Genomic DNA, 24445 nt, shown 5'->3' with positions numbered 1-24445 from the left:
TATGGTGTGACTTCTGTGAAAGAGACAGAAGACTCACAGAGGGAAATGAAGGCACAAAAAGCTCTACAAGTTCTAGCTCTCTAGCCTTGCATAAGAGGCATCTAGGCCCAGCCTAGCGCTCCCAAGATAACCTAGAATTTTTGCATTAAAGTCACATGATAGAAAACGCATACATAAAGTGCTGGATGGGGAGGGCTGGGTGCCAGGACCACACTCTCTCCTATATACTGGTACAGGCTCTTCTGGTCTGTCCTCCTCTATCTTCATCCACCTTCTCAAATGTTCAAATTCACCAAGCTGGCAAAAAGAAAGCTCCAGCAAAACCACCTGACCAAAAAAAATCCTAAAGCAAATCAAACTGCCCATACCTTAACCTAGCAGTAGACAGTATGGATAGTCTTCACTGGGCTCTTTTGGCCAGCTGTGCCCCACTCCACCAACACAAAAAAATGTTGTCCCCCAATGAACTCTCCATGTTTTACAAGGGAATGCAGGTAGGCACATTCAGAAGAGATTTTAGGCTTTTAATACCAATCTCAGCTGCTTGGCTCAAGGAAGGACACGAAATTCCAGAAACAGCCCAGGAGTGGGATGCCTGGGCTAGAAATATCCCCTCCTGGGGTATTTCCATTATCTCCTTGCATACTAATTGCTATGCTTTTGTCTTCGTTTGGCATAACCCAAAACAGCTTTCTGATCAGCTGAGCTGTTTGTGAAGTGTACTTGTAAAGTAGGCAATCTCTGAGGCTACTCACCTCTTTTTGCAGATCAGCAAGCCCAAAGAACCCCACTCTGTCACTGAGATCCCCGAAATACCAAAATCCTTGGACTGCCACTGTGGGAATGCTGGGCCTCCTCTAGCAGCAGCATGGTAAAAGCAGCTCTGCCATTGAATCCGTCTTGGACAACAGACACCAGGGTTGACAAATCTCCCAAATACATCACTTTTTAAGTGGGCAGCAGAGATAGCCGAGGGGTTCAGGATGGCAGTGACCTGGGAACTGTGGTATTAGACTGGGCTAAGGCCACTAAATCTTTCAGCAGCATGTGAGAAAGAATCTCTTGTTTTTATTAGTATTAGTGTCTGCCAGCAGTTGCAGCTATTTCTGATATGTGAGGGGAGAGGACTGCTCTATTCCCATCCCCCTTTTCCTTTACACCCACAATTTCCTGGCCAAACCCCATTTGAAACTGGCATTGAACCATTTTTTTTCCTCTTGAAGTATTGGGACACACCCAGCTCCTATCAAAACAGCCTTTGAGACACATCTTGTAGTATTTTAATTTCGCAAGGTACAAGGACAACTACCAGGAAGAGCAGGATGCATATAATGATTTAAAATTTAGTGTAGAAGACTCATTAATAGTAGAAATACTCTAGCTATAGCATTGCAATGAGGAACTCTGTAGAAGATTTTAGAAACTTCTTAATTTTGTTTCTATGTACAGGGATGTTTACCGTCTTAAAATCTATAAATGTAAATCAATCTATCTATAGGATATTTAAATACAAACTTTAAATCAGTGTAAAACAGCAGAAATTGTAATCAAAGTTTCTAAAACTTCCTCCAATAAAGTATTACAAAAAACATTTTAAAAAACCCGTTTCTGCCTAATGTTGACTTTATCCAAGGGCAGATAGCAACTTAGCTTAAAAACAGTAGGGAGCTCCCAAAGAAAACAATATAAAACACTGTAAATGTTCATCTAACTGTAAAAATTAGATGAAAATAAAAAACCACGAAGCATTAATTTCTTTTATTCTGACTACCACAAAACATTAACCTCAAGAAGTAATGACTCAGCAGAGAGTGTGCAGCATTAAGTATAGAAAAGCAGACTAATTCCCAAACCGGGATTGCACACCAGACTTTTTCTTTAATGGCTAGTTTAACTGTGGCCCAATGCCAACTGAGAAGGAAAAAATAACAAAAGACAAAAAAAATAACACACACCCGCTCCCACCCCCCCCCCCCCCCAAAGTCAAGAAAATCTCTCATGAAAATGATAAAGAATGTCACCTAGGAGCAGAAAACAAACAAGAACCTGTAACCAGACACAAACAGGCGTTGCCTAAAGGTTTAGAGTTTCACAGCTAAAACTGCCTGGGTGTCAGTCTTTCTCCATTAGTGTTGAGTGTGACCTAACAAATACTAAGGCGCTTTAAAAAATGACTGAAAGTCATCAGTCTTATTACCTCTCTAGACATGCAAGATCACAGATGTAGGGAAGGTTTACAGAAAGGCAGTTTAACTAATTAAACCAGTAATACCATAAAAGAGCACAGTAAAGCATTCTTCACCCTCTCTTTAGAAAAAACCTTTTTAATTATTTGAAACAGTATTTTTCATTTCTCCTCCCTTTCCTATTTCACTTTATGAATGTTAATTTTGATGGTCACTTTGCCTTAGGATTTTCCCAGTGGACATTGAAAGGAAATGCAGAGCAAGAAGCATAACCTTTTGATTGCCTTTAAAGCTAGGTTCTTACCTTTCAATCACATGCACATATCACAAACTGTTTCAGAAATCCACTCATCCATACGTCAGACTTCCCCAACTCCCCCTTCATGCACTGCAAGGATAGGCAGCTCCAAAGAAGTATAATACCATGATTCTGCGTTGGTTGTTTTTCAAAAGAAAAACCCTCAACAACATGATCTCGTTATTGTTGCCTGGCTGTTAAGGGCTGAATGTGTGTAACTTAAGCAGAGACTCACCTTGCATGGTAGCTCGAGTGCCAGGAGGCGCAGGCATTAGACGAGGGAAGGTGTGACGTGGCTGCCTCAGGTTGACTTTCGGTAAATTTAGTTGCGTGCCAGGAGTGTGGCCTGCAGGCTAGGTCATTCCTTCTGAAAACAACAGAGGCAGAGGGTGCTACTTTAATGCAAACAGTTCAATAACGTGATATGCAGCCAAAAAATCTACCAGAGCAGCAGTAAAACGTTTCACAGGACAGAGGCACAATGACTTTAAATGACAGCAAAACTTTCTACATGCATGCCAGTTTTGAAAAGATATCACCATTTCTTTAAAATGCTTGAGATGCAGTGAAATGCCAGTTTTTTGGGTTTTTTAATGGGTGGTGAGGTGGATGTTTTTTACAAGGAACAGAGACTGATAAATTTTAAAGTGCCTAACATGTATCCAGGGCTTTAATAGTTAAAGCTAATTCTGAGACTTTTACAACTTGATAACAGTAGGGCTTTGGTAAGATTTCACTGTAGGTAGGTGCATATGGGAGGGGCTAGGAAGAAAACAAGTTAATGACAGGAAGGATTAAAGCCGTGTACACTGTTTCATACAAGTTAGTGATACAAGCAAATCAGATCAACTCCAGGCAAGTTCTGCTTCAGCTCTTGAAATATTTGTCATCCCAGATATGCAGGGAGATTTTGTTTGTTTTGGTGTTTTATGGGTTTGTTTTTTAAAGAATTAATCTCAAACACAGTTCAGTGAATCACAGAAGTCTCCGAATACCTACTTGGATATCACCTCCAAATGTTTCCGGTCATGCAACAGAAGTAGTACAAGAGTAAGTTGTTGTCAGAGCTTTGCACCTTAAAAACTGTTTTGCAAAATTGCTCCATACTCCTCTATGTCCTTCCTTCTGCTCAGGAATTAGTAACCGCAGCTTGCACTGCCTCCCAAGGACTTGCTGTTTGTTACACCTCTCAGCACTCATGAACATTTTCCCTAAGGTTAAAATAAGCCTTCTGGGTGGAATCCAGCTGTTTCAGTGAGCAGATGCCAAGTACAGGCCATTTGTCTAGACCCTCTTAGTCATTTGGGAATGAACAGGACCTTCTTTGAAAATAACTCATCCTGCCCTTCTCCTTGGCTCATCCTGGAGGAAGGGTAATTTAAAATTTAGATGCGGTATGAGGTTTGACGAATTGCATCTTTTGAAGTCTGAGTCTGAAATAAAGGCTTACAGGACTGTAGTTCTTAAGATTTTTTTAATGCACTTATGTATTTAAGAATTTTGTCTACACTGAAGTGGTGTAATTTGCTACACTGAAAAAGTAATTTGCTATACTGTAAAAGTGTTCCGTATTTTCAATTTGAAGTGTAAAGGCATTTCTACATTTTTTTACTCATTCCCTCTTTTTATAAATTTGTCTGTTATCAAACACCCACTGCATTTAGAGACCAAAACTAAAGCCAGTATTCTCAAAACAGGTCAGCTCTGAGTATATGGCTTTTCACAGTACATTCAGGAAGATCTGAAGAAATCAGTGATGAATTGCCTTTCCAAACTCTGCATGCAGGATAACAAAAGGAGAATAACGATTCTACAGGGAAACTAATTCCACTACGAAGTGCAGCATCATTATTGTAACTAAAAAAAAAGAAGTAATTGTTTCCATAAACAAAAGGCTACTCTTCTCAGCATGACAAAAGAGAAAACAGTTAAGCAGAACATCTCTAGTTGCTCTTTCTTGGGAGGACATGTCATTCAGAGAGTGCAGGAGCCCCAGTACTCTTAGTGCAAACAAGTGTAAAAGATTCTGCTCAGCCATGTGATGATGGGCTCCAGACAGTCCTTGCTTGCTCCAAGCCTGTGTGCAAGTATGGAAAAAGTTACGATTCCACTGTTCAGATGCAGAGAACATCACATGTCCTCTTCCCCCCATTGCTCACTTTTAACAGTACTGACACCAGCTCAGCAAATCACAAATACCTGTTAAGGCAAATTCAACAGACCTCCTAGACATCAATTCAGCCGAAAAGGTTTATCTTTTATGAGACAATTACTTTTCTGTGATGTACCAGTAAGGAAACAAGACTAGGAAACTAGCACAATACAAGCAACATTTGGAGAGCAAGGAAAAGAAGGCTGGGAAGAGGGTTTCTGCGACAGTTTGGGCTTGACAAATGGCAGGAAGAATCCAATCACTGGGAAGAAACAGAAGGGATGCACATGTAAAGTCAGTACTGTACCTCATGGAACTTGTCAAGATCTTGATAAGATAGTCCCTTGCTACATGAATGTCATTTTCAGACGGCATTTTCTGTGCTACAATATCCACCACCACTTTCATCTTCCTGAGCAGCCAAGCAAGGAGAGGAACAAACTGGACTGAGTAGTGGCATAAGGCAAGTCAAGTGGACAAGAATTTACAAGTTCTGTTCAATTTTCTGCATTTGTGGACACAGTATTTTTGACTGGTTTTTGGCTTTTTTTTTGGACATAATACTCTGAACAGCCTAAAAATACTGGTCAGATACCTATAAGATGGAATCACAACCTGCTTTTGTTGGAAAGTTCACAACATGACTAAAAATTAATTCACTGTGCATAGTCAACAGTACTTTCTGATAGTAATTGTAATTAAATGGGGAGAATCTATCCTGCACTTCATGAAACCTTTTTTTCTAAAAAGTGGACTGCAACATAAATATTGAATCTAAAACTCAGCAAATAGACAGAAGCACTAGAAAGAAAATATTAGAAGATTCAAACCAGGAATATTTTGCAGGCAACTAAAGAAGCTGGAAGCTGAGCATTTACATTCTAATGTAATACCTCCCTATTACTTCTGAGTGACAGAATGAGATCATTTGAACCTACAACTCAGAAAACCTCCAGCATTAATGGAAGCATTATTAAAAGCATTTCACTGAAAGTGTCTTTCTACCAGTGCTTTTACAGAAGCTGCTGGAAGGAAAACGTTGATAAGCACAGAAGATAGGTTACAAAGGAAAGAAGACAAAAGGCCAGCAGATACAAGAACAGAACCATGTATTTCCCCAGCACCACCTTCTCCAAAAGAAATTGTATCATTCTTATCTACCAAATAGCACCTCTGTTGTAACTCTGCCATTCAGGCTTTTGCATTTGGAGCGACCCAAGCAAAACAGTGACAGGCAGTTCCAGGGGCTTGCATCCAGGTGAAAACCACCAGTTAATAGAACTAATTTCATAGAACCACAAAATTGTTTGGGTTGGAAGATCACTTGGTTAAAATGTCCCTGCCATGGGCAGGGGCACCTTCCAATAGAGCAGGTTGCTCACAGCCTCATCCAGGCTGGCTTTGAACACTCCCAAGGATGGGGTATCCACAACTTCTCTGGCAACCTGTTCCAGTGCCTCCCCACCCTCACGGTAAAGAATTTCTTCCTAATATCTAATTTGTCTGTTAATGTTTCATTCCAGGCCCCTGCTGAACGAGCAAAGGCCTGACTGCTGGCACACACCTCAAGCCTGAGGCTGCACACCTTTCCCTGCAAGCAGCGGCAGCCACACAGGGCAGCGGCTGGATGTGCGGATATTCTGACGCCAAACGGGCTGTTTATCCCTTTCCAAAGGATCTCTTCCCTTCTTCCTGAGCCTTATCGTCCCTGCCCCGCCCGGCGGCCCGCGCGCGCCCCCTGCCGGCTGCCGCGCGCTGCGCCCAGGGAGGGCGGACTGCCGACACCGCCGACACCGCCGGCGGCCTCCTGCTGCTGCTGCTGGGATCATTCCTCATCCCAACCCAGCCGTCCTCAGGCCGGCCGAGCGGCACACTCTGCTACGACCACGCGGTAGTGGTTTTTCTCCTGGCGGCTGCAGCCCAGATTACACATCGGCAGTAATCATTGACAGCCGGGGCTCCCCACAGCCCATCTAACCAGAAGTGAGCGTTAGAGGCCAGTCCTTGCAAATGCAGCATTGCCCGCTGTTCATCTGTATCTGCTGCGACAGGAAATAAATCATGGAATCAATCAAATAATGGTTTAGCTTGGAAGAGACCTTAAAGATCATCTTGTTCCAATCTTTCTGATGAAGGCAGGGACACCTTCCACTAGACCAGACCATTTGCTCAGAGCTGCATCCAACCCAGCTTGAATGTTTTTAGGGTGTGGGCCATCCATGGCCTCTCTGGGCAACCTGTTCCAGTGCCTCAACACCCTCAGAACAAAGAATTTTTCCTAACATCTAATCTAGACCTACTCTCTTTGAATGTGAAGCCATTCCCCCTTGTCCTGTCACTACATGCCCTTGAAAATAGTCTCTCCAACTTCTTGTAGGCTCCCTTCGGGCCCTGGAAGGCTGCCATGCCATTAGGTGACCCCAAAGCTTTCTCTTCTCCAGGCTGAACATTCCTAGTTCTCTTAGCATTTTCACAACGAGAGGTGCTCCAACCTTCTAATCATCTTGGTGGCCTCCTCTCGACTCAGTCCAACAGGTCGATGGTGCTTCCCATGCTGGGGATGCCAGAGCTGGATGCAGTGCTCAAGGCGGGGTCTCACCCTAATAAAACCTCTGTTTAGACAAGAAATCCTGGTTTTTCAAAAGTAATAGAATGGACAAGTCAGTGGCTTCAGTCAGAACTGAGCTGAATCTACAAAGGCAGAAAAAAAACCCCAAAGCAGAAGCATCTGTACTTTTTAACTCTTACACGTTGTCAGCCCTAATCACTGAGTGAAAACTGTTGTAGTAATATTAAAGATTCTTTAAAGATTCTTTCAGTCACTTTAGTTTCTACAGAAAGCTGTAGACCATGTTTCAAGGTACAAACACAAGAATTTGGGAACCAGTCAATGTAGTGATGCTGAACAGCAGCTATCAAAATAAAACTCTCTCCATTCACCACAATGCAACTCAAAGCTTTTCAGCAGTGCAGCAAAGCCTTTCTCTGTGTTGTTAAAAACTTTGTTTTTAAAATAGCCCAAGTTCACTTTTCCAAAGTTGCAGCAGGATGTCCAAACTACTGGCAGTCATTTTAAACCTTGCCTAGAACCAGAAATTTGGCCTAATCCCAGTGTAATTTGCTGCAAGACATATCAAAGATGCAAGGCTAAGGAAATGCAGAAAGGCTTCAGTCCTAAGATAAAATGGAAACCTGCACAACCATAAAGGTCAAGTGCACAATTCACTGGCATTCTCAAACAAGCAGCAAGCTCGAGCACTGCACATACTGTGAGGTACAGCTCACAAGGTGCCCTTAGATTGTTTCAAAGCCAAATAAACCAAACCACGCTGCAGTTGTTTGCCCTACAGAAACAGACAACCTTACAAACACTGCTGCCCCATGCCAGCCGTGTCAATTGGCTAGGAGGGGTTCAGTTTTTGGAACGTCCTCAGCAAGCCAGTCACATTTCTTTTTTTACTCCATGTAGAGAAAATGTCAAGAATTTGTAGTGACAGTGCAGGTGCCCTTGTTTGTCTGCTTATAAATCCCAAACAGCTTCATAGTTCTCAGCTTTCTCACTTCCCCTCCCTTACAAAAACAGTATGTTAGACACACCAATACTTCATTAACAAATTTATTTAGTAAATCTGTATACACTGGGGGAACAAAAGTTTTCCCAATCCATGGGGGTTTTCTGCAGTTCACCAGTCTTGTGTTCAGTAAATTAAAACACACTAGAAGACCAAAATATAATGTAATTAACTGGGTATGCAAAAAGCCACTGTAAAGAAACTGCTTAATCATTTATTCAATGTATTAAAAACATTTTTTTTTGATTTTGTTAGTCTTCTGAATCCTCGGCAGGAAAAAAAAGGAGGCTGAAAACCACCATGAGTCTGCAGTTACCCACAGGGGCCTCAAATAAAAAGAAATTGACGATGTAACTGTTTTTGATTCCAGAAGCTGTTATATGTATTTGTCACCGCAGATTTGAAGAACTCATCAAACTGCCTAACGTGGGAGCTCATGATTACAACTGGGTGATTTTTCTAAAATAAAAAGGTTTTTTTTTAAATCAGCACGTAATTTGATCCTTCTTCTTACCCTCCCCCTTAAAACAGACAAATAACATTCCTTTCCATAGAATACCAAAGGAGTCAATCATCCTATACAGACAAAGATATTTGGTATTATCTATCTCAGACAACTATATTCATAGAATTCAAATTACTTCATGCTATGTTAGTCACCACTGGCAGATCTACCTGCCACAGAAATATGGGAATGAAGTATCTAAAATGGGGCAAAAGCTATTGCCCAGCAGCAAAACTATAAGGAATGTGAATGGTTTCTTGTGTCATTCTAAGTAATTAAATACATGCAAGAGTTATCCTAATTTAGGCTAAACCAGTTGTTATCAATTCCGTAAAACACTCTTGATTAAGTCCAATACAATTCCCTGCCCCTTAGCCTTTACCATTTTCAGTGTTGTCCTGATATAAAGGTACAGATGTATCTTTGGATGTAACAGCAAACCAAGCGAGGACAAAGCATCCAAAAGTTGAGGTGGAACACTTTTTTCTGAACAGTCTCCTGCTTTATTTTTTCTTCATTTATTTAAAAATAAAAGAAGGAGGGTGGTATGTATGTGTGAAAGAATATGAGTAGGAAGAAAAACACAGAAAGCCCTTCTGAAAATTTCCATGCAGAAATTGTATATTAAAGGATTTCCCAAATTAAAACGACTTCCAGAATGTATTTTGAAGTAAACCTTCACTATCACTCATATATAATAGATAATATATATACACACATACATATCTCTCTATGTAGATACATGAATATGTATAGATATATATGTACACGTATGTATATGTATAGATAAATACACATATGCAAAGTGACTTTTTAGGCTTTGCTAGTCCCAAAATATGCCCACAAATTCTCTAACCAGGCTGACGGTTTTGCACTCCAGCCACGGCTTTTTTGGTCTTCCCAATATACTGAAGTACTGCTAAAACCTGTCCCACAACCCACTTATGAATTCATCTCTCCGCTGCTTTCTAGAGCATCACAGCCAGAGCCACTTCCTTTCCTTTCTCTTAAGCCTGTCCTACTGCCTTTCCCTCAGATTCAGTCTTAGATGCCCCAGGTTCCTACTGTCCTGGGGCTAGACAGCAGCAGCTTAAATGCTTTTCCTGAAGTACACTGTGCCAGTGTTCAGACTGTCCATCCAGGAGAGCCTTATATGTCCATTCAAGTAAAGACAGAAGATACAGTAACTGCATTAGCCCCTCCAAAAAGCCAAAAACCGAGACCTTCCCAGGTGAGGCAGAAACATCAGGATGTGAAATTTTAACTGTAGAGAAATCACACCCTTACTTTATATTAGAGAGATTAAACTTAAGATGTGTAAAATGTCTTTTCATGGTGAGCAATAAATCCAAAAAGCTCCTGGAAAATATAATTATGGCAAGTACTTTAGGGCCATGCCTTTGACCATTGCAGATCTGTAAGTAGTGAGCTTTATAAAAAACAACACATAACATCTCCTCCTTTCTTTCAAGGTCACTCCCTCAATACAAAAAAATGCCTAAATGGAACTCTGTTTCAGATGAAGCCAAATCCTGTCTGGATTTGTATCTGGCTTGTTCACAAAATGAATGGTTAAATCAGATGCACTGCAGGAACATTTAATGAAATATTTAATTAAGTAAATATTGACTACAATACTGCCGATCATCATTAGAAACAATTTAGTTCTTTTCATCCAAAACCCCCCATTGGAGTAAGAAGTAGAACCAACTCAACAGGCCCACAAAGTCTTTTTGCTCATCTATTTAAGAGCTTGCACTTGTTAAGTACTCTAGTATTGCTTCTCAGCCTATTCTCACAACATTTCAACACTTGGAATTCTCAAGTAATCTTTCAAATAAATACTGGTCACATCACACAGCATCCAGGACTCATTTACTCCGGCTTAGCCTTAACTCAGACAAAAGATGAGAGTACTACTGTAAAAAAATTACAGTACTTTCCACGTTAATAAAGAACTGAGTAAGTTTTTCATGTAGAAATTTTCCCTTGAGCCATCTTGGTCTCAATACGACAATAGAGATCTGAAAGAAAAAATTACTCCACAAAAAAAAACCCCAAACCAAACCCCCCCCCCCCCAAAAAAAAAAAAAAGAGATAAAAAAGAAAACCTTTTCTGAGGAACCCCTTCTGGATTACACATACAAGTGCATGTAAAAAGTTATGCTTCCACTGAATTGAGGTAGCTATGCAACTGTAAATCACTCTGTGATATCCAACACGGTTTGTAAAAAGTATTTTTATTGTCATAAAAACTATTTTCAGATTAAAACAGACATTAGAGTTTTGGCACATTACAGATCTCGTAATTTGGGCAGGAAATCTCAGCTGCCTTAACGTGTTGAAAGCCCAAGGCAGAGGGTGGTTACAGTTGCACAATCATGCAAGGTAACCTCTCCCTCCTTACCTCCCGGGGCAGCTCAAGTTTCAGGTGAGGTTAATTGTTAGTTCCAAGTTAAATCCCGTTCTTAATCTCCAACTGATGACTGCAGCCATAACAGCATTATAACACACAGCACTACAATTTGAAACACTTACGTATCCATCTACCATTTCTCCACTGGCAAAGGGCAGATACTTTCCTGCAGCTTCTTGGAGCATGAGCCTCCTATGCCTGTACTAATTCAGGCCAAATACGTTTAGTGTAGACTCTTAATGGAAGTAGAAGGAATCTGCATGGGCAGGTACAATGTTGTCTCTGAGAGCACCTACCACCCAGCATAGGACATGACCCTGAGAAATGCAAGCCACCGCCCTCCAGCCCTGGGGGGAAGATGGGGACTGCAGCAAGGCAAGTGCAAGAAGCTGGATCCTCTGCCGAGGCTGGTTCTATGTCCTGCTTCATCTTCTGACATTTCATTCTGCGAGAAACAGAGCTGTTTCCCTTGATTTGGATACGCTGGGAACAAGTACAAACCCTTCTTTTGAGCAGATATACAGCAGCCCTAAAACACTTACAATCACCTGGAGCTAGAACTTTAATAATGACCAGACAACTCTCATTTCTGGGATTCCTGGAACAGCACTGATTTTGCTTGGAGAACTAGGTTTTTAGGCTTATTTTACAGAAAATGAATGTGCCAAGATATGCACCCAATTTAACATTAATAGACTTGAAAGCTGGGTTCAGTCACTTCACAGAAAAAGAAAAGCTATTTTCCAAGGAAAATTGAAAACAGAATCACTTCACAGCAATAACAACACAAATCTTCAATAGATCACTTTTCTTCCAGCCCAGCTCACACCACCCCTTCAGATCTCAATCTTTAGCCACCCTAATTATCACCAAGAGTAAGTTTTACAAGACAGTAAATCTGGCAAAAATAGAATGATAAATGCCCACAGGCTGAAACATGTGCTTGGATACACAGAAATCAAATAAGAAACTATCTAGATTTTCTAAGCCCGGATCAGTTACAATTGATGACAAAATACAGGGAAAAAACTCCAGTTAATACTCATAAATAGTTACTCCTGCTGCCAAAGCCTGTTTGTTGAAAAGCTGCAGGAACTATCAGCATCCTTCTGAAACGATCAAGTAGTTTAGTAACTGAATTCATCCATGCATTCTTCCTACATAAACCAAGGTATCTATCTATGGACAATCTCACAACAGGTCACACAGATACCACGACTACATTCACAAGTAGTGCCTACATCGCTATTATTAAACTTGGAGCAGTGAATGCAGCTCTAACAATAAGAACTCAGCTATTTGCATCTTATGTGCTACATTTTATCTTCTTCAGATGGGAAACAAAATTGCGTTTTAACACTCCTTCCAGGGTGGTACTGAGCTCCACACAAGGATGTCTAAACAACTCAAGGAAGAGAAAAGGTATCTTCACATTTAAAAAAAAGAAATCACTGAGACACACTGAATACACAGATGAGCGCCAAGTGACTAATGGAAGTCTAATATTTTATAGCTTTACTCAAAGTTCAGTGAAGTCAGCAGAAACATGTGAAGGTGCCAGTGCTCTGTTTTCTATTACTATGTGTTATTATAAACCCACAGTAACCTGCAGACATTGATCCTAAGTCTTTCTGGATCCTTCCCCACAAATACAGTGGGCAGACCCTACCTGAGCAGCCCTCTAGTGTGAGAAGGTCCATTAGCCTCACTAGATTAGGGATTTTTCTAATGGACCTGACTGGCCTGTCTGGTCACCACTAAGAAGATAGAGACAGAAACACATCCTGAGCCCACGCTGCTCCAGCACCCCACCTTCACAGCATGTATGTTCTTGAAAAGCAGGAAGCAGTGACTGCCTGGCAGTGCCTGACCAAAAAAAAAAAAATCCTAAATTAATCATTTAACTCCCTCCCCCTTCCCCAAACTGTGTAAGACATTTAAAAGATCAGGCTATTTTCCCCCCACTTTTGCTCAGTACTTCATATTCTTCTCCTTCCCAAGGAGAAATCCCACAAGTCTTTCTTTAGATTTATTGTGAAGAACAAAGCATTTTGGTCTCACATTTATCAACACACTCATTTCCTCTTGCACCGTTCCATAAAAATCCCTTTCCACCCTTGTGTAAGTTCTGCACATGTTGGCAAACAGCTCACAGCCTGGGAAACATTTTCCACTGAATTTTCTTTTCACACCACTAAAAGCTCAAGGCTTAAAAACTCTCACACCTTGACACTTTTGAGTTTTACTAAGAGCAACTCTGCCGGTCCATTTTTCTCCATCCCATACTGGGATGAAGAGACCAGCCCAAGAAAACTGGTTGCAGACCTCTTAGAAAGTAGCAACTGCAAACCAGTGCCTGGCCCAGCTGCGAGATGAGTGGTTTTGCTCAGCAAGACAAAGCACAGGGAAGCCAGGTCTGCCTGAGAAATGGGAGGCAAATTTGACAGCAAACAAACAAAAAAAATACTTTTCAAAGTCACCTACCCTCTTCCACACCTGCTGACTCCAACAATCCTATGATGAAATTTTAATCGGATGCATTTGAGACAACAACGCATAGCCTTTTTATCCCCCTCATCCAACAAGTTACAAACGACACCAAAAAAGCCAAGAGAAAGGCACCCTGAACAATGGCTTATCCCAACAACGGAACGAAAGGCCGAGGAGCTGCAGTCCCGTCCAGCCTGGCCGGAGCCTCCTCACCGCGGCACAGCCTTAGGTACCTACCCAGGCTCCGTGCTGGGCGCTGCCTCCTCCCTCAGGCTCCAGCAGAGCTCCCGGCTGGCGGAGCAGCCCCCCGCCACGGAGCGGGGCCGCCCCAAGAGCGAAGCGATGCGGCACCGGGGGGTGCTGCTAGCACCCTCCTGAGCTCTGTCCCCGGCAGACGCGGGCCATGCCGGCGGAGCAGAGCGTGGGACTCCTCAGCCCTCTGCCACCGGCTGTCCTGCGCTAATCTGCGGCCGCCGGCTTAGGGATATAATTAGACTCACAAAGGAGCCTTGTTAGCGCTCCCCACTAAGAGGCCGCAGCACTTCAGATTAGTCAGACCCGCGACTCTGCCGCTGAACGCTGCTGCCGAGCTCGGCGGGGAAAAGCTCAGCAAAGCCCAAAAAATGAAACCAGAGGAACTCTTCCTGACGGAGGGGGATTTTTAGTTTTCGTTTGAAGTGGTGTTTGACATGGCACAAAAAAAATGCGCGGATATTATGCTGCTGAAACTGTTTGATCTGCTCTATCCTTTTCCAACCTTCTAAGCAAATACGTGGGCAGGTAAAGAGATGGGTCTGGCGCACTGCATTGTAATGAAGTTAATGTCACCTATGAGATGACAAAGCTAAAAGAAAACCTCTTAAGAGCTGATGGACCATCAACGGTAGTGGAGAGCTACAGATGTTTTTCCTACACTTAAAAAACAACCAGTCAATCTTCTCAGGGAGCAGCACTTCCCCTAAGAGAGAGGCAGCCTGTTACATCCCTAGAAATAAACCACCTCAGTATGCAGGCACTGAAAAACATCACCTACAGAAAAAAGAGGCAGATATATCCTTCCATCACCCTGGGAGACTGATGTTACAAATTCTGGGGAGTTCTTTCAAAGGACAATTTATTTTAAAAGTCTTCTGAAAAAATAAGCTTTATTCCACAGTCACACAATTAATCCCCTTCTGCTAGCCAGATTTGCCCATGTAAGCTTGCTTGATGGTGGATAACCATCGTTATACCTGAGGATATAAAGGATATAGCAGTAACAGGCTGCACAGAGTTTCTCTGGGGGAAAATGAAGAAGATTAATAATGCTGTTTTAATTTTATAATTACGGATCGGCACAGCAGAACAAAGATAAATTTTCTTTTTACACACTGCCCTATGTGCCACAATCACATTTTCCTTAGCTTCACTGACTCATCACACTAAACAACAACTATACATTTTCATTGGTTCTGTTCAATAACAGAGCAGACTGCACCACAGCATCCTTACCAACCGACTGACACCCATCCTGCATATGTAAAATGAATGGCTTTTCACAGGTCAAAGCAGGATGCATATACAGTTGTAAAGGAACAGCTGGAAGTTCTACAGATTTACAGAAATACTCAAAATCGAGGAAGGAGGTCAGCAAAAGGGCAAGAAGTGGTCTCATTTTATGCAAGCATACATATTTGGATTTTAATAAGAAATACAGTTAAGACAAGATATGATGGAATTACAAATTACAAAGAAGTCCAACAGCTCAACTGTGTGAACCTGCTGGAAAATCAGATGGTGTCTGGCTAAAACTTTCTCAGTCAGACTGATATAATTTATTAAAAAACAACTCCACTTCATACAAAGGTGAGAGTATAGATTACTCACAGATGTTAAACCTAATGTAATGAGGTTTTTTTCGAAGTAGCCTTCAATAAAGGTAAGCTAAACCTAGGATGATGCCTTGCTTATTAACATTAACACACATGCCTGTGCGTGCATGTGCATACTCAGTCCAGAGAAAGGCAGACTGACTTAATGGCTCGCTTTTCTAACAATGTTTCAGAAAGACTCTAACAACCATGGAGTTATTGCTGTGTTAACAAGGATACAGACCTGACAAATATTATTCTTGGTGACTTATTTGGAAAAACAGAGAAGTAAAATTCAAGTAGGGAAAAAACTTTTTTCCCCCTGAATTTCCAGCAGCAAGTCCATCTTCACTCTACATAACAGAAGAATAAATTGCCCATTGAATCTGCTGTCTAAAAAAACAATGAGAATTACATTGATACAGTGATAAGAGATGAGGAAAACGAAGTGTTCCCTTAATTTTAAGGAAAAGGAAAACCTGAGCCTCAAAATACAGTTGACTAATAGGATTTTTAATTTGCTTTAAAAAGCCTCTTTTCAGTCTTAATCTGCAATCAGATACTGCTGAGCTGTCCTGCTAGACTGCAGCCAAAACAGCAAACAAGCTCATCTTACCTTCACTTCAAAGATTGCTGGGCATGGCAGTACATTTGCTGGAAAACAGCTATAAACAGTCACATAATTGCCATGAAAGCTTTCCCAGAAGAATACCTGAAATTTTAAAAATATCCCTGAGAGGACTAGGATTAATACAGTTGCTTACATGACATATAGGATCCAAAAATGAATGAAGGTAGATGATCAGACAAAAGCCATGCACAACAGTTCAGTCTACAGAAAAGAGGCTTTTCAGTTTCTATTCTTCTGGGGGGTCAAGATCCCTCTCATTCAAAGCCTTATCCCAAGTGTAAACCTGCCTCTCTATGAGAGTACAACTAAGTGAACAACCTGGAATCATTACTCCAACTGCTGTTGAGTTACAGTATAGAAGGAAAAGGAGCCTACATCCAACATCACACACTGGGTATTAATAAAGCAGACATGCTCATAAAGCTATGGCACTGGATGCACAATCCCAATAGTATCCAGTCTATGTAGTACCAAACAACTGCTCATTAGTAACTGTTCTTGAAAGAGGAAACTGTATGTCCCTAGTTCAAAGGAAACCCCTGCACATCACAATCACAATTCCAGAAGGCTTTGCCTCCTTACTAAAAATTTAAACATCAGCTAAAAACTTTGTATTAAAAAACAGAATAGGTCCCCCATCTTCTCCTTTCCCATCCCCAGAATGAAAAAAACCACAGATTCAGGGTGAAAAGTTTTCAAGCTTTCATCAGAAGCACACATATCAGTTTCACTTGAAAAGTTTCCCAAATCATTTTAACAGCCAAAGCTGTGGGAAGTTACTTGCTCATCACCAAGAGCAGCACCACATAAACAGCAGCATCCGCAATAAAGCCAGTTAATGAATGTGCCCATCCCCATCTCTCCTCCACCTGACTGGTTGCCAAGGCAGATTTCATTCCTCTCCAAGTCTCCCCCTCTCTGTCCACAGGCATATATGGCTTTTCACCAAAACTACACAAAAAAAAAAAGGTTCAAAACCTGAATGCTCAATATGCCTGTCCCTTTGAGATCTTCTGGGAAAAACACCAGGGATGCTTTTGCCTAGACTGACCTTCCTGCATCATTAAAATACGTATTACCTCATTTAATTTAGGAACATTTATCCAACACAGACTGCTGTGTTCTAGGGCAGAAATTTCTAAATAATATACATATTTTTGAAATCCCTTAAGTCGTTTAAATGAAAGTAACAACCACAAGAGAGCGCTACTAGCAAAGGATTCAGCCACAGGGAGAAATCAGACTTTAAGCTATTCAGAGTAATAAAAAAAATAAAGATTGTGGTTAGGCAGTCTTATTTGCACATCTAAAAGGTGACCTCAGACATTTAATTGCTATAGCTGTAATCTTCAGAAGTCAAGAAATATTCTGGATGTCTCCATTTTTGAAGGTGGAATTTGAGATAGAGCAATGACTCTTTGTTTCAAAGGGAGATTAGTCAGCAATTTTTAATTTTTTGCATCTTTAAAATTACCCACTCCAACACCTGAAATTAACAGCTTTTCTAATATTACCATTTTCTCCTGAATGTTTGTAGCTGACTAAAACTCAATGCAATGAGTTAAAACAACGGAACTGAGGCTTTGTTGTTGTTTATGATCTCTGTGCACTGAGTATCTGAATACCTTGTACTCACTCTCCTCTTACTTACCTTTTCAAGAAAAGTGCCAACAAATTATAACAACAGTCAGCCTACTTTTCTGGAAGCAGCAAAAGGAACTGCAGCACTTTTGTCCGTGCAAAACAGGAGTTCCTGTTTTTGCAATTTCAGCTTCTAGTATCTTATCATAAAAGGAAACGACTTCCAAAAAGCATCCCCAAAAAAGAAGTGACCTAGAACTTAAAAACAATAAAATAAAAACATAAACACATGCTTAACTTATGGACTTCCAGGGGGAAGGAGAGGCTCTAAAAGAGAGAAGCAGTAATGAAAGCAACCTATTAATCAGATTTTCTTAGAATGGCAAATTGAACCAATATTTTGACAGAATTCTGTTGTATGCGTATCTGTAGAAATCCCTAAAATTTCAGCAAAGCAGCAGATTCTACCTTCAATGCCCATTCTCACATGCCAAAATTCACACAAAGGTCTACACAATTGCCTTTTGCCTTGCTGTCAACCACGGCAAGACCTATAAGACCTGTAGCACTGATCTTGCTTTGTCCTCCCATGTATCAGGTAACCAGTTGGTCTGACCTCCCATTTGACAGTCATCCTGCACCTGAAAAACGGAGCAAACAGCAGCACCACACTACAGCCAACAGAGCCTCTTTTAAAAGAAGCCATGCTGGAAGGAGTGTGACCTTGTCACAGCACAGCAGCTCCTTTCCTATCCCATGCTCTAATAAATTGCATTTTACATAAAAAGAAACTAGAGAGACCTGCAAAATGCTCTGCTTCTGTCTGTGAAAATAAATAAATGCAGATAAATTATCAACCCTAGTGCCCTTAAAGACTTCAGTCCTTAACTTGAAGAAATCAGGATTTCACCACCACAGTTTGCTCAGGTTTTCCTTGTTCCTCAGCCCAACTGTACAGGCTTGAGCAGGATAGAACAGCAATTTCATTTATAAATAAGATATGCACTGTCAACAAAGAGGTATTAATTTGTATGAGGTATAACATCATAAATCTTCCTGCCTTCTGAATTCACAATAGACTACCATGATAAAGCTCTCATATTCTGGAACTGTTTCTCCTTGCTCTGCCTTGGGGAACTAGACAGACACATCTGGATGTCTGAGATAAAAGTGTTGCTCTTGGGATTTATGGTATATTATATAAGCTACATAAATATTTTTCCCTCATCCTTATTTTTTGCACATTCCGCTACCTTTTGATGGCTAGGTAGCATTAAACTCCTGAAGTCACCCTCTTACCTCAGTTTTTACCATGATTTACCAGAATTCCTCAGCAGGATAATAAAACTTTTTTTTTAAATGAGTATTTATCATTAGGAAACATCTAAAATGCTTCACACATTGAAGAAATTCATTCTGGCAGGATTTATTTTCAAGTATCTTGGATGTTATCATGTCATGTGAAGTGCTGAAGAAATTAACCTTTAAGGTAAATACAAAAGAAGCATTATTCACCACTAGCACTGAAGAAAAATACAGCCTCTGACAGGGCCAATGCTAACAGCAGCAGCAGGAGTCAAAACAGGAGATTTTAGGCTGTCTTACCATGGCTGAGGCAAAGGAGCAGGAAGCAGAGCAGCCTTCAGACACATCCCCCTGCCATCTTTGCCCAGGATGGGCAGAGTGGATGCCAAAGCAGCACATGGCTGCCTGTACCAGCCTGAAACGCTGCCTTCAGCAAAAAGGAACTTGCCACATCCTTGGGGCACACAGCCACAGAAACCATGGTGCAGCTTGTGGCCAGAAACAACGGGTGTGTTTTGCCTCCCAGCCACTCACCACAATAAGCTTAACCTTCAATACCACTCCCAAATGACTTGAGCTTCCTCAGAAACCACTTTCCAAATACTAGTCTTTCTGCACAGGTATGGTGTTTTCCCATACCGATTTCAGCTGTAATTTATTTCACCATGTCCAAGGTGACCCAAAAACAGGAGTGGGGAAAGGGAATTTCTTTTGTCCCAGAGCATTTCAGGAGTCAGCCCAGCCCTACTTTGTCCCGATCTTGGTCAAAACACTATAGCCACATGATGCAAATTACAAAGCCTTCACAAAGAATTGTGCCACAAGCTGGTATGGTTCAGGTTTTACCTGAGAAAGCTATTTTGCTCTGACATGACCTATGCCAGACCAGTTACCATACCCCAGAGTGCTTTCTTTCTCAGAAGATGCCAGCCCTGGTTCAGCTGCCCACCTGCTGGCAAGACTGCTGCTCCATGCAAAGAACTGACTATGGTTTCGATTGCAACCCAACAGAAATTTCCCCAAAATTCAGCTTTTGTCATTCGGTCTTTCCTCTGCACTCAGCGTGAAGCTGGTCTAAAAAAAGCACAAGGGCTGTATAACTCAGCAGTGTGGTAGCTGTGACTCTGTGCCAGACTTTGTTTTGCCAGGTGATCCAGTATTATGCAGATTCAGTAGAATCAACCATAAAATACCCTGGGTTTCTTGTGTAACAGATAAAATGCAAATTTCTTCAGTTATTCAGTAACTAAATCTGCAACACACTTGCATTCCTGCCCTTCTTTGAAGTGGTCACATTTCTGAAGTCAAGGGTTGGATTCAAAAATTATTTTAAAACTTCTTTATAATCTTTTCAAATTGGAAGGTGTTACATGTAGTTACTTGAGCAAGTAGAGCATAAAATCTCTACACTCAATATGGTAGATACTTGATGCTGAAACGTGTAAGAAGTGCCAATTTCTCCAACTTATAAATCGTTTAATCCTCAGGATGTGAAATATGTAGCCTAAAATAAAGTTTTCACAAGGAGAAAACTGTAACACACTGAAATAGGAGAATTATTCCTTCTTTCCTGAAATTGGACATGTGCATTTCAACATCCTTGTCTAGTGTTAAAAAACCAAACACTCACAAGTGCTTAAAAGCCATCCCAAAACATTATTTCAAAACATATAAAACATACACAGAAGCATACCTTCAACATGCAAAGGTCATCTCTGACATAAAAAGATTATTCATGTGGTCTTTAATGGGTGGGTTTATAATTCTGTTTCAGTCAGGAGTCTGAAGATATCTCCAATATTATTGAACACATTAAAAATTACCTGTGTGTGCATGCAAAAGTTTTATGCAATATGAGTAAATCTTCAGATCCCCAAAGTTTAGAAGGCTCACTTGTTTCCCTCTCTCTCACCCAAGGGGCTACATATTAGTTTCCAGCACCTACACTGAAATTCACAAGTGGAAGGCAGTTTTCAGAATAACTCCAATGTACCACCTTGTAAAAAGCTATAGTTAGATCCTGTAAGCACTTGTATACTTTTTTCATCTTCAGTCATGTGAATGCTCTTACTAAATTGGATGAGACTACTCATGCTCAAAATTAACCATTTCGACAAGTGCATGCATGATTGAAGGAAAAAAACCCACTACTAAAACTCCGTCATGACTCACAGATTGTTACTGTTTGATGGATATCCCATTCCACAAAAAAGCCATGTTGCCCAATTTTGGTAATTACTAAAAAAAACTGAATAGCACTGCCACATATTCAGATTACAGAATATTCCTTTTACCTACAAGGAAATGTCTGTGACCTTCCCAGTAGCCCAAACATTGCCCTAATAGAGCTTCTTTGGTAAAATATTGTGACATCTGTTGTAATTTTGGCTTTCTGTTATTTAAGCTCTACAGGGCAGGCTTTTTACATTTGCAAAGAAATAAATTATGGAAGTTGCCACAAAATGAAAACATATCAGTCATGACATATGTATTTGAGAGAAGCTTGACAGCTGTATAAGACAAACATCCAAAATCACAACACAACAACTTGCTTTTGAAACCAGGGACAGTACACCACCAACCGGAGGAACTAAAGCTTACGATCACCTCAAATATCCATCAGTGTGTCATTAACAGAATGAATTAAATCATGTTAATGCAACTCAGAAGCAGGTGAGGTGGGTAGAAAATTAAGAAATAAAAGTGCTTTTTAGATGGTCACCCCATCAATAAGGCAGTTGGCATGGGAAACATCCTGGGTGGTATTGCTAGGGTTAGAACAAAAGGTATGTGGATTCCCACTGTTAATGTGTTGGGTTAAGTGACTGTGATACAAACAGGGAAAATGGTTCTCATCAGGGTTTTTCTAAGGTATAACTTGCTGAAAATATAAGATGGAATTATGTGTTCCTCCTTTTGTCATGCCCATTTCCTTTCCATCAGTAGTGCAGGATCACACAGTTGAAGGATGAGCAGCACAGTGGAGGCCCAGCCAGCCTTGCGTTTGTCCATGGAGAAGGTAGAAGGCAAACGAGAGCAGGAGGGCACCTCCACATGGGCTGGCCTACTCTGTGTGTCCCCTCTGAGCATGTGTGTACAGGCTGGTTTATTTGGCAGATACTTCATTAAACATTCCTTCATAGAAAGATCCCCCTGGGATTATTACTAGGCACTCCTTCAAGTATAGGACATCCAACCCAGGGTTCTCCTGAGCTGGGCCTGTAGGTGCTGTGCAGTTTGTATGATGAGCCATTGTGCTGGTTTTTCACTGACTGACATGTAGTGGACAGGGAAGAAGCCACACAAATTATTTTCTAAGAGAAGCTGCTAAACAGCTTCCTCCGTGCCTGACAAAACCAATCAGCGACTAGCTTTGAATACTGGCACCTTGTTAAACCACTAGAAAGCTGAACATGCCTTTGTGAACACACGTTAAAAATCGAACAAATGCCAGGAAAGCTCTTTTCTTCCAGCCTGGGAACAGGTAACAAGCCTCCTCTTGCGGCCGGGCCAGGCCCCGCTGCACTGTGACCTGCACAGCCTGGCAGGGCCGGGCCGCAGCGCCTGCCAGGCTGGGGAAGGGAAGGCCATCAGCCGTGCAGCGTGCTGCTGCTGAGATCCCAGCCGCTTTCCCCACAGCACCGACTCTGAAGAATCCTTCACCATAAAAGCCTCCAGCCGCTGCTACCGAGTCATCCTGCCAAGAGCGTGCCCCAGAGCCATGGGAGATCATGGCTGAGACCGGGGCGGCTCTGCAGCCATGCACAGAGTGGCCCCACGGCTGGAATAGAACATAGCAGGGGCCAGAGACCCAGGCCCGAGAGCCTGGCACAGCCCCAGCACGGCCTGAAATCCATCACCGTGACTGCTTCGCCACCACCCAGCAGAAATCATCATGACCTCTGCAGGCCTCCGGCAAGATATTAACTCTTTCCTTTGCACAGATGAAACTTACAAAGCACTGATCCTCTCTCAAGTGAGAAAAAAGGACAGAGTGAAGACACATAGAGAGACAACACAAGTCACCAAGGTCAGTGAAGAAGGAGTTAAGTCCCAGATGGGAGGAGAATGAGAAGATACCTTAGTCTTAGGGTGAAATTCTTTTGCAAGGCCATGGTGATGGACTGCTGATACACTAGAATATCCCTTTAATTCATGAAAACAGTATGGGGAGATGGGTGCTCAAATTGCAAATATGAGCAAAGGCCTTTGTGCTGAAATAAGTAAATGTTGAAGTAGCTGTGATCTCATGAAGAGCTTGAACAGAGAGAGGAAGATGAAAGTGATGAAGATCCTCTGTCCCCAGGGAAGAAGACCACCTCTGTTCCTAGAGATGAAGACCATCTCAGAGATAGATGAAGAGAACCCTTGCTTTAGAACAGCTCATCCTTAAAATAGTACCCCATAAGTTTGACATGGCCCATAAATGCAGCTTTGGGAAGATGAGATTGGAGGGACTTCACGAGTAGAGATTTCTGGGCGGCTGCTATTTGTGAGAAATTGAAGTCACAAGAGAACTGTTTTCTTGTGGAGAAGTCTCCATGACATAGCAAAAAAGAATCCTCTTCCTAAGAGAACTGATGAAAGACTATTTTAGAGGTGGTCAACTCACCTAAGTCCTAAAGTTTTATCTCTGTATGTTGTCTGTAGAAAAGAAGGTTGTGGGGGAAGGAGAAGTGTTTTGAAAGTTTTATTCTGATTCTTACTATTTTTTTTTCTTTTCCTTATAGTTTTGTAATGAAGTGTTCTTTATACTCTTTAAAGTTTTGAGCCTGCTTTGCTCTCCTTTTAGTTCTTACCTCACAACTGAAAATGCGTAAGCAATTCTAGTGGCTGCTTACCCCACCACAGCCATGTATGTGCCTATCTGATTCCTGCCACCCCACTGTGAGCCATGGTAGCTCACTGGCAGCAGCAAAGGAGACAAAGAGGTGCCCCAGCCTGGTCATGCTGTGTCACATATCCTGAAACACGTCTTACTCCCCTCTCCATCACCAGACCTGACTGGGAGCAGTGTATGTGTCCATACCTGGCACACATTTACACCTAGCCATCCTGCTCAGAGCAAAAGAGGGGGCCCACAGCAATGTACTAATCCACTTCTCAAGTGAATTTGCAAAGTGGGAGTTAAAAAGAGCCAAGCCCTTCCACCAACTGCAGTCCCACAGAAATGTTCATGCCTTGAACTTGAAAGCTGTGTGCATCTGTTAAAAATACCTACTCCCAAAGATCTGCAGTGGCACATCCTGTTACACTGCTGTCAGTTCCAATAAACATGGGTGGCAAGGGGCTGTCACACCTGCCTACTTCATACAGCAATGGTACATGTATAGAGATACAGCCCTGGAAAGCCCTACTACAGTTTCCTATACATTTCCAAAGTCTGGCTGAAAATAGAGTAATTAAAAAAAAAAATTAAAAAAACCCAACCAAACATTCTTGGTCAGTTAAGGCCAAGG

The 24445-nt window shown here is 41.6% G+C and overlaps 1 protein-coding gene across 4 annotated transcripts in view; it reads right to left on the bottom strand.

Moving 5' to 3' along the window:
- SHROOM2 (shroom family member 2) overlaps nucleotides 1–24445 on the bottom strand; it is a 120095-nt gene that overhangs the window by 42722 nt on the left and 52928 nt on the right. For 3 of the 4 annotated variants that reach the window (XM_066176800.1, XM_066176799.1, XM_066176801.1), the window contains exon 3: nucleotides 2720–2851. In XM_066176800.1, coding sequence (XP_066032897.1) covers nucleotides 2720–2851 — 132 coding nt within the window. Of the gene's footprint in view, nucleotides 1–2719; nucleotides 2852–4943; nucleotides 5049–24445 lie in introns of all 4 variants that reach the window. The other variant, XM_066176803.1, reaches the window with a different exon arrangement.

Source organism: Chamaea fasciata, unplaced genomic scaffold, assembly GCF_029207755.1.
Source record: "Chamaea fasciata isolate MVZ Bird 193981 ecotype frontalis unplaced genomic scaffold, bChaFas1.0.hap1 SCAF_2, whole genome shotgun sequence".
Lineage (NCBI taxonomy): Eukaryota > Metazoa > Chordata > Aves > Passeriformes > Sylviidae > Chamaea > Chamaea fasciata.
The sequence above is the reverse complement of the archived record's forward strand: the minus strand, read 5'-3'. Positions and strand labels throughout refer to the sequence as shown.